Source organism: Miscanthus floridulus, chromosome 8, assembly GCF_019320115.1.
Source record: "Miscanthus floridulus cultivar M001 chromosome 8, ASM1932011v1, whole genome shotgun sequence".
Classification (NCBI taxonomy): domain Eukaryota; kingdom Viridiplantae; phylum Streptophyta; class Magnoliopsida; order Poales; family Poaceae; genus Miscanthus; species Miscanthus floridulus.
In genome coordinates, this window is record NC_089587.1 from 11411874 (window position 1) to 11422547 (window position 10674).

The 10674-nt window shown below is 46.5% G+C and overlaps 2 protein-coding genes across 2 annotated transcripts; both read right to left on the minus strand.

Annotated features, from left to right (window-relative positions):
- Window positions 1–1066: 1066 nt before the first annotated feature.
- On the minus strand, window positions 1067–2115 carry LOC136468558 (LRR receptor-like serine/threonine-protein kinase IOS1). The gene is made up of 2 exons (XM_066467083.1): window positions 2069–2115; window positions 1067–1526 (listed from the first exon to the last, which is right to left on the minus strand). The coding sequence occupies exons 1-2, from the start codon at window positions 2113–2115 to the stop codon at window positions 1067–1069; spliced, it is 507 nt and encodes a 168-aa protein (XP_066323180.1).
- Window positions 2116–7623: 5508 nt separating this feature from the next.
- Window positions 7624–8534, minus strand: LOC136475711 (probable receptor-like protein kinase At1g11050). The gene is made up of 3 exons (XM_066473309.1): window positions 8327–8534; window positions 7954–8019; window positions 7624–7866 (listed from the first exon to the last, which is right to left on the minus strand). Exons 1-3 carry the CDS (start codon window positions 8358–8360, stop codon window positions 7676–7678), a joined length of 291 nt encoding a protein of 96 aa, XP_066329406.1. The 5' UTR covers window positions 8361–8534; the 3' UTR covers window positions 7624–7675.
- Between the last annotated feature and the right edge of the window lie 2140 nt (window positions 8535–10674).

Below are 10674 nucleotides of genomic sequence, written 5' to 3' on the forward strand. Positions count from 1 at the left end.
TATATCTGGATGTTGTATGTATTTGCAACGGCTTTCAAGTGTTTTAAGGCGTTTTGCAAGTGTTTCAGACGTATGTTAGAAGTGTTTTAGTTTTTTGGACGTATGTTGCAAGTGTTACATCTGTATGTTGCAAAAGTAGGTCTGGTGTTACACATGTTGCAATGGGACCCACCTGTCGTTGTCGTCTGTTACAGCTGCTAGGGTGTCGTGCATGTGGTTCCCTTGTGAAGCGGGCGTGGGAAGCGGTCGGCGTAGGCACAAGCGGTCCCCGCGTGCTTAATACGGAGCATGAGGGCAGGCGGTCCCCATGTGCGTGTGGGAAGCAGAGCTGAAGCCGGCAATTCCTGTGTACAAGCGGGGGGGCGCGGGCAGGGCGACGCGGCCTACGGGCACAGAAAACGAAGGAGGCGCAAAAGACTGAGAGGTGCAGGCGTCCGGACGTGTGTGTCCGTCTTGGATGACGCACACTAGCATCTCCAATTATTTGAGGCAATACGAAACCAGTGAATTTTGAACCAAGCTCTGTAGCACGTAATTTAGCCACTTGCACCAGTCTCGCTCGCACGTTATTCAGCCACGTCAGCAGGAAATCCTTAGTCGTTAGATCTTGGTCGGACGGCTCGAGCACTGCTCCAATACTGTTTATCGCCGTTTAGCTATTGGATATTGAATCGGACCGTGGCCTTACCCGGTACCAAATGTGAATGGTACGTCCTAATCCGTACCAGTTGCAGAAGCAATTCCTTCACTTATAAAAATGCTCAACAGTTACGTGCAAGGAATGTAATACTATCTATTACTAGCAGCTTAGTCAAGGGTTTGATATTATGTATGCCTGATCATTGCTTGTTTGCCAATTACCATAACAAGCAGATCACCTATAATTAATTGGGAATTTTTTTTTCATGCACGCCTTCCAAATGGTTTTAATCTTGCATCAACGACTTTTCTTTATTATATCTTTCTACTGGGGAACATTTTGTACCGGCCAGCAAATTTAAACCTACTTATCCGATTGCCTCTGTAACCTGGTCAACATCTAGCACTTCAGCAAAAGATAGAAACCTTATCTCATTGCCGGACCAAGAGAGGCCTCTGATATCTCCCCAACGTTTCGTTCTACCTCAAACACATTCCTCTCACCGGCATAGCTCAGACCATGACCACCAGCCAACGCCGAGCTCCGCTCCAGATCACGGCGGCGGGCCTTGAGCTCCATACTCTCCTTGATCTGTGCCACCACATCCGTCATCGTAGGCCGCTCCCTGGAGACTTCTTGCTTGCAGTGCAGCGCCAGGTCGGCGACTTTCCAGACGGAGTTGATGTCGTAGTCGCATTCCATGCTTGAATCTATGATGCTCTCGATGCTGCCTTGGTCGAGGTTTTGCTGCACCCACTCGCCAATGTGAATGCTCACACTTTCGTCTATCGGGACGATCGGGGAATGGCCTGTCATGAGCTCCAGGAGAACGACACCAAAGCTGTAAACGTCACTCTTCTCGCTGATCCGGTAACTGCGGTAGTACCTGTGCAAGGGTAGAGTTCAGTTTGTTAGAATTGATCTCATCCGTCTTGACCCAACGGTCGAGACGGACCCCTTGACCGCGTCCTGATCGGGGACGTCCAGCCATCTAGTGGCTAGTGGGCCCCCGTCGCACAGTGCCTATAAAGAGGAGGTGAGGCAAACGGCTCTGTGTACGAGGTTCACCGCCGCCACAGCCCCACTGTCCTAACCCTAATCCGATCCAGAGGGCCGCCGGTCTCCACCGCTACTCCGACCGTCGCTGCCTAGTGCAGAGCTTCACCAACGAACCATTGAAGGCAGGGAGCTCCTCCGACGGTCACATGCTCCTACATCTCCCTCTCTCTCTGTTATCTACTCCCTCTGAATCTCAAAGTCACTGATTATCCCAAATAGAAAAGAACTCACCCACTGGATCCACTACTAGATGATCCAAAGGACCTTACAATGGTATCGGAGCCGGTTCTCTAGTATGTGGATCCGGATCGGGGCAAAGAAAAGAAGGGAAAGAAAAAGAAACGAACTTCGGTTCGGAGAAAATGAAACCCTAAAGATATTGGACGGTCCGGGGAAGTTTTCCCCACCGCCGTCATTACCGCCTCACGCGGGATGGAGCACCCGCCGCCAGTTTGCTGACGCGTGGGAAGAGATGGATTAGATCCTTTCGGATCTGAGCATACAGACTAGGTTTTTCCCTAAATCCGTGAAAACTCATGGGGAAGAAGAACAGTGAATCGAATCGGCCCTAACCCTAACTTGCCGAAACCCTAACCCTAATTCCAATCCCCGTCCCCGTCCCCAAATCGGATTGGATCCGAGTAGAAAAGGAGAAACACAGAAGGGGAAAAGGGGAAGAGGGAAACCCAGAGGGACTACCTCGCCGTTGTGCAGAACGGCGCGCGGGGAAAAGAGGGCCGGGCCGGGGGCTCTGCTCGCCTGGCTACGGCCAAAGGGGCGCCGCGGCCAGGCCGCTCGACGGCAGCGCGCTCACCCGCGCTGGGGAGCGCGCACACCGGCGAGGGGGCCGGCGACGACGCCGTTGCTCCATGCTTCGCCTACTCCTCACTCGGTGGCTGGCTCCTGCTGCGCTGAGAAGAGAGAGCGACGATGAGAGAGAAGGGGAGGGAGAGAATGAGGCTAGGGTTCCGAAGAAGCCGGCCGCGGCGGGGTTTTGTTCCCGCGCGAAGGACGGACGACCGTCGGATCCCAAGGACGGCTGATCGACGGCCAATGGCGCTCTGGCCGAAAGTGGCCCAGGCAGGAACGGAGAAAGCAGGCCCAGGCCCACGTTGCGGCCTGGGCGCGGGGGAGCCGGCGATGCGCGGCTGGGCTAGGCCGTTTTGTCTGCCGGGCCGAACAGACGCGGTGCGCGCCTGAGCGCCAGTTGGGCCTTGCACACGGCTGGGCCACAAAGGCTGCTGGGCCTTCGTGCCAGAACAGTAAAGAAAAGGAATTGTTCTTTCTTTTCAGAAGCTATTTTGAATGAATTTTGATAAATTTAAAAAAGATATCTACTCAAATTTATTTGAGATAATTTGTTTAGAGAGAAGAAAAGCATAATGCTTCTGAATTAGAATTACTTTTGAAGAATTTATCATGTTTCCGCTGCGTATTTAAAGTTATTGTTATTTCATTATTAAATTCGAACCAACGGGAGAATTTAATTTGAAGAGCAGTTGTAGTTATTCAGTAAATGAAGAAAAGTTAATCCTCCAGTTAAAATTGGAACCAACGAGAAAATTTTAATTGGAGGAATAGTTAGTTGATAGTTAAAGTTAAATTATGGTATTGTTATTTTCTGACCAACGTTGATGATAACAATATTATAATGAGTTCTATGTTTAAAGTTTAAATCTCTGATGAATTTTGCATCAAAGTGACCAATTTTTCAGAGAATAGATAAAGATCAAAGAATGCTCTTAAACTAGAGAAATGTATTTTCATGTTTCCGCTGCAATGAAGTTGATTATTTTCTAATTAAATTCGAACCAACGGGAGAATTTAATTTTGAGGAACAGTTCTATGTTTTCAACATTATTGAATTTCTATACGTTAATTCCATTTCTGCCCAACGGTGATGTGGAATTAATGTAGAAGAATGATGTTTTATTCTATTTCTGCCCAACGGTGATATAGAATAGAACATAAAGATTTCAAAGTTTAATGAGCATTATTGTTGAAAATTTTTTCAGACAAAAGACTTCCATGCTTTCATTCTTGAAGGCAGTAAGAGAAATGAGCTGGGTACCTATGACTCAGATGATGAAATGCCCAAGGGCAAGTTATATATGAAAGAATACCATTGTTTAAGAAACTGCGTTCTCTTTAAAGAATGGCTTCAAAAGAAAAGAATTCTAAAATTAATCCAAGAAAAGAGATAGATCAATGAGAGTCTTCATTGAGAAATGTCTTTTACGTACTCTCTGTGAAGAAGAATTTATTTTCAGTTTCACTTATGAGAGTTGTAAAAGTCATATACATGTTTAATTTGACTAACATTGGATTACACATGTGTGTTAAAGAATATTCGAATTTATTTCTGAATTTGATGATTGAACACGAGCCAATCCTGGTAATTATGTCTGTTCAAGAGAACTATCTCGCATGGCGGGAAAAAGTTTGTGATAGTACCCGCATAGCGGGAAAAGTTTGAGAAAATACCCGCATGACGGGGTAAAGTTGGCATAGTACATATGTTAACCAATCCTGCATGACGGGAGAGTTTGGCATAATACTTATCCCGCATGGCGGGAGAAGGATGTGATGATTCATATGCTCTAAAGAAATATCCCGCACATGGAGAGAATTTGGGATAGCTCTTATGCTATTCTAGTATTTACCGTACACTCTGATTGTGTTATGGTCATAAGTACTCAATGAGTTTGAGAACAAAAGAAAGTTGCATGTGAACCAAGAGATAAGAATGATATGCAAGTGTGACTTGCAGAAGTATTGATAATAATAGACTATGTTGAGTTTTGAAGTGTAATGAGGAAAATGTACTCCCATACGAATTTTGTTTGCATGATGTAATCATGTGGATGAAGTAAGTAATCAAAGTTTCCTCATTCACAAGAGTTCTGAATGTTTCGAAATTGTGGTAGAAAAGTTCATACCACATTTCGAGGGGGAGAAATATAAGAATAATTAAGAAAGACAATTAAGAAAGATACTTTCCCCCATACTTCAGATAATGCAATGCATACTATGCATTGCAGGTAAAAGTGATCTATAAAAGATGAATGTGATCGTTGAGGGAGTAAGACGGTCATAATAATGATACCCCTAAAGTAAAGAAATAGCTAAATTCCTGGACCTTTTACAGTTCCGATAGGAAGATAGCATAGTCAGCTAGTATTTATAATGGATGACGCCATATAAGTTTTTAGCAGATTAAACCCAAAATAAGAAATTTGAAGATACACCATCTTTACAGAAGATGGAGTAATCTGGGAAAGCATGGTATGTAGATACCTAAAGCTTGAATAGAAGTGGGATTACATATCCACTATAGTGTTTAGAGCAACAAATTGCTTAATACAAGTTGATATTGTATGACATATACAACACCAGATGTTAGCTCTTAAAGAGGATGAATAAGTAAACAAGGATCTTGTGATACAGGTGGCTATAGAACAATTGCCTTTTGGCAATGAAGAGTAACAATAGCCCAATATAAAAGAAGTGCCACGAGGATCTAGAAGATCTCAAAGAATAAGAAAATCAGATATTTCTGGTGACTAAGAAGTAAAAGTTAAGAAAGAAATTCAAATAGAGAGTGATTCCACCTCATTTGAAGAAGCCATGAGAGACGTTCACTCGTCTAAATGGCAAGAAGCAAAGGAACATGAAATGAAATCAATAAATACCAACGATGTTTGGGACTAGGAAGAAATTCCTAATGGAGCTAAAACAGTAGGCTATAATGGGTCTACAAGACAAAGTGACTCCAAAGGGAATATAGAAAGATATCCAAAGAGAATATGGAAAGCTATAAAGCGCCACTTGTGGTGAAATGATTTACATAAAGAGAAGGAATAGATTATAATGGGCATGCAAGGATTCTTTTAGAATCATAATGGTATTAGTGGCACATTACGATTTACAGTTACATCAGAAGGATGTAAAGGCACATTCCTCAACGAGGATTTGTATGGAAAAGTTTATATGGCATAACTCAAAAGGTTTTGTCGTGAAAGGAAAAGAACGTAAAGGGATGTTGCCTAAAGAAATCCATTTATGGATTAAAGCAAGCTTCAAGACAGTGGTTCTTGAAGTTTGACAGTACAATAAGAAAGTTTGGGTTTTAAAGAGAATGTAGAGGACAATTGTATTTATGCAAAGATTAAACATGAGAAATTTATTTTCCTAATCCTGCATGTGGGTAGCACCTTACTCGCTAGTAGTGGTGTTAATCTACTGTTGGAGAAGAAGTTCTTGTCCTCAAGTTTCAAGAGAATGATCTTGGTAAAGCGTCATTCGCTCTAGAAATTGGAACTTACCAAGACAAAAGAAAAAGGGGTATTAGAACTATCTCAAGTGTATACTTAGAGAAGATTCTAAAGAAATAAAGTATATATGTGAGTAAACTTGCGCCTGTTTCTATAGTAAAGGGTAATAGTTTTCGGAACTTTCAGTGTTCCAAGAATAAATGTGAGATCGATCAAATGGACGTCCTATATGCTTCAGCTGTTGGAAGCTTACTGAATGCTTATAAGCAAGAACTTACCCTGACACAGTTTATGTATCCGGGATGTTTTTGGCAGAAGTCCAGTCCAGATATAGATCACTAGAATGGAGTTGAGAATGTTTTGCAATTGTGCAAAGATTTATAGGCCTCATGGTAAGTAAGAAAGAATAAGTACTCTCAAATAGTTGTGGGTACAAATGTTAAATTTTGGCGAGATGTTTAGTGAAACCCACATAGTAGCTAACACTCGTAGTTGGAGTTTTATTGTGGAAAAGCTCCAAAGAAACAGTTGTTGTGTCATCAAAGATGCATACCCATGGTATAGCTTGTTATGAGGCTTAAGGACAGGCGAAGTGGTTAAAAGAACTTACACCCGGAATTGATAATGGTATGTAACAGCAATAACCATTTAAGTAGTTCGCTCCTATAACAACGGGTCAAGTGTGCTGCCAAACACATTGACGTTAAAGTTGTACGTTGTGAAGGAGAAAGTCCGGAATCATACTAAAAGTATTGAACATAAAAGCAACAAGCAAGTGTTGCGGATCCGCGTACAAAAGGCTTACCACCCAGTGTGTTTAGAGAACACACAGTCGACATGGGTTTATGGTATAGCCTATGATTTCCGGACAATAAAGGGCCCAAAGTTAAAGAATCTGTTTCAGAACAGAGACGTGTATTGTAGCTGTTAAGTCTATCGGCGATTGACCGTGACGATGAAGCATGCTCTATGCACTAATCCGTGATGGAACAAATAAAAGTGAAAGGGATTAAAATCAAAGTTTAAAGTTAAAGTATGAGTTGAGATCAAGGGGGAGAATGTTAGAATTGATCTCATCCGTCTTGACCCAACGGTCGAGACGGACCCCTTGACCGCGTCCTGATCGAGGACGTCCAGCCATCTAGTGGCTAGTGGGCCCCCGTCGCACAGTGCCTATAAAGAGGAGGTGGGGCAAACGGCTCTGTGTACGAGGTTCACCGCCGCCACAGCCCCACTGTCCTAACCCTAATCCGATCCAGAGGGTGGCACTGCCAGCGGCGGGAAGCGCCACTGCCTCCACCACCACCGCCGGTCTCCACCGCTACTCCGACCGTCGCTGCCTAGTGCAGAGCTTCACCAACGAACCATTGAAGGCAGGGAGCTCCTCCGACGGTCACATGCTCCTACATCTCCCTCTCTCTCTGTTATCTACTCCCTCTGAATCTCAAAGTCACTGATTATCCCAAATAGAAAAGAACTCACCCACTGGATCCACTACTAGATGATCCAAAGGACCTTACACAGTTACTACTAGTACTTGGTAGACTGATGGACATGTTAAGATAATTCATTTCCATAACATAATGCTACTCTAGGTAGTCCAGATGAAAAGGGACAATTTTCTTGAAACTAAACCTAAAAAAAAATCTTGAAACTGGAAGTGGATTATGATATACTAGCTAGGAGAGAAGCTGTACAAGACTTACTCAGGATCTAAGTAGCCCATTGTACCAGCTGGTTCAGTGGTGATATGTGTTTCTGAGTCACTGAAAGCCTTGGTCAGACCAAAATCTGCAATCTTAGCCCCAAGGTCGGTGGTCAAGAGGATGTTCCTACTCTTCACATCTCTGTGAATCAGTGCTGGTTTACATGCAACATGCAGGTACTCCAGACCTGCGATAAAGTGAAACTTTTTTTTATATTTTTTGCAATAGTGTACATATATAAAGGTAATCTCAGAAATGAGACAGTTCATCATACCTTGAGCAGCATCAAGGGCGATTTGAAGGCGTTGCTCCCAAGTGAGCGGTTTGTGAGTAGAAGTGTCTAGACACATCAACAGAAATTGAACACCGAGTGAAAAGAAAAGAAATCAAACACAGTTAGTATAAATTCAAAACACATGTTGGAGAAATTCATGCACTTCATACACTGTAAAATCAATGTGCATCTATGCAGTGAGTAACCATAATCACAGCTATTTTAGGATCTGCAAATTGCTTCTTTGAGAAATGTAGCATTCCTCTGTAATTTGAATGCTAAGATATAGCACAGTTGATTTCTAATTTAGGACAACTAAAACCAGGATTATCTTATATTAGCATTCTATATTTGAGTGGCCAGGATGAACAACCTCTCAGATGATCCTGCAGGTTCCCTTCAGGCATGTACTCGTAGACAAGGGCAAAATGATTTTTGTCCTTACAATAACCAATCAAGGATACCAAGTTCTTGTGATGTATCCTTGTCAAATGTTGAGCCTGCAGCGTAGTTCAGAGAATTGTTGTTCAGGAAGAAAAAAGAACATATTAAGAATGATTACTAATTGTAATTCCATCTACAAAAACATAAAATACTTCAATCTACTGTTCATTAGAATTATGAAACAGATGGTTACAGAAGGGGGAGGGAGGGAGGCCAATACAAGGAAACTTTACTGCATTATTGTCTGTTAGAATAGGCGCCTAAGGGGCCTGCTATGGGCCAGCACCAAGCCTGTTCGGCTGGTAGGCTAGGGGCTGTTAGAGTATTAGGAATAGTACCACATTGCCTAATCATGTGAGATGTTAGTCCCATGTACTCTATATAATCAGCCCATGAGGCCCAATGCAATATATTAATATTTCTCCAATTATATTCTCTTTTATGGTATCAGACTAGGTTAGGTCTTCCGCTGCCCAACCCACCCCACGCGCGCCGGCACCAGCCGCGCAGCGCCCTCACGTGCCGGCAAACAGCCGCGCAGCCCGCCCATGGGGTCGTCCTCTCCACCAAACCCCAAGGGCGACGAAGATAGCTCCGCCACCTCGCTCCAGGGTGACGAGGTCGCTCGGCGCCTCGCCAATAAGCAGGCCAGCGAAGCCGCCGCCACCGCGCAGCGCCTGGAGCGTAAGCGCGTGGACAAGGAGGAGGCGCGTGATGCTGCTCTGGCACGCGCTCTCGAGGCCGAGCAGCAGGCCGCAGCCGCGGCCAAGGAGCGAGACGACGCCGCCCTACGCGCCAGCGAAGCCCTTGCGCGCGCGGCCATGGAACGCGCAGCCGCCGCTGCTGCACTCGCACTTGAGCCATCGGGCGGCGCCTCTACGCCAGCCGATCTCCGAGCGGCCATGCTCCACCACGAGGCCGTGGCGCTGCTCCAGCTTCACTCCCAGGCTGTCGCCGTCAGCAACATCCGGAACCACGTCACCACCGTCCTCGACGTCGACTCCGGTAACTTCAACCGTTGGTGCGATCAATTCCTGCTCATCCTCGGCAAGTTTTCGCTTCAGGGCCATGTCCGCGAAGAGCCTCTAGTCCCAATTTCCCCCGATTGGGCCCGGATGGACTGCGTCGTCAAGTCTTGGATCATCGCCACGCTCATGGACGATCTTGGTGAGATCATCCGTGCCCAGGGCTCCATAGCTCGTCACGCCTGGCTCGCCGTCGAGTCGCAGTTCCTCGGAAATCGGGAGGCCCGCTCCATTCAGCTGGAGACGCAGTTCCGCAACTTCGTCCAAGGCGACCTCTCCGTCACCGATTTCTGCCGCAAGCTGAAGAAGATGGCCGATGATCTCACGGCCCTCGGCGAGGTCATCACCGACCGCACCCTCGTCCTCAACGTCATCCGCGGCCTCAACGAGCGCTTCGCCCACGTCGGCACCCTGCTACGCCACGCCAAGCCCTTCCCCACGTTCCTGGAGGCCCGTGAGGACCTCATCCTCGAGGAACTCACCATGGCAAACCGCAAGGAGACTCCAGCAGCTGCCCTTGCTGCCACTACGACTCCTACAGAAGCTCCTCCTTCGTCCAGCACCGGTTCTGGAGGCGGTGGCGGGGGCTCCAAGCCTTCCAACAACCGCCGCAACAAGCGCGACGGCGGCGGCAAAGGTCAGGGCAGCAGCGGCTCTTCAGGACAGGGTTCCAAGGCTCCTAACGGCAACAACCAGCAGCAGCAAGCTGCTGGACAGCAGCAGCAGCAGGCCGGAGGGGGGCGCCCTTGGCCAAGCTTCTACAACCCCTGGTCCGGCTCCATCCAGATGTGGCCAGGGGGCCCTCGACCACCTCTGGCGCCCATCCCGGTGCCTCCTCACCTCCAGGCGCAGCAGCAGGCGCAACACCAGCAGCAGCAACAGGCCCTGCTCGCCCAGCAGTAGCAGCAGCAGCAGGCGCTTGTTGCTGCCCACCAGCAGGCTGCCGGTCAGTGGGTCGCTCCGGGGTATTACAACCCTATGACCGGTCTCCCCTCCTGGGACCCGACGGACCTCGCGGTGTCATTCAGCACGACGTCACTGACCCCTCCTTCAAACAATGAGTGGTACTTCTGATGGATAAGTCATGTGTGGCTGGTCTTTGTGGGGCTGGTTGTTGCTCACATGGTCCTTGTGGCTGTTTTTCTATTTTTAGGACAGCATCTTAGACTAGAGGACAGCATCTTAGAGGACAGCATTTTAGACTAGAGGACAGCATCTTAGCTAGGACAGCATATTAGCATCTTAGACTAGC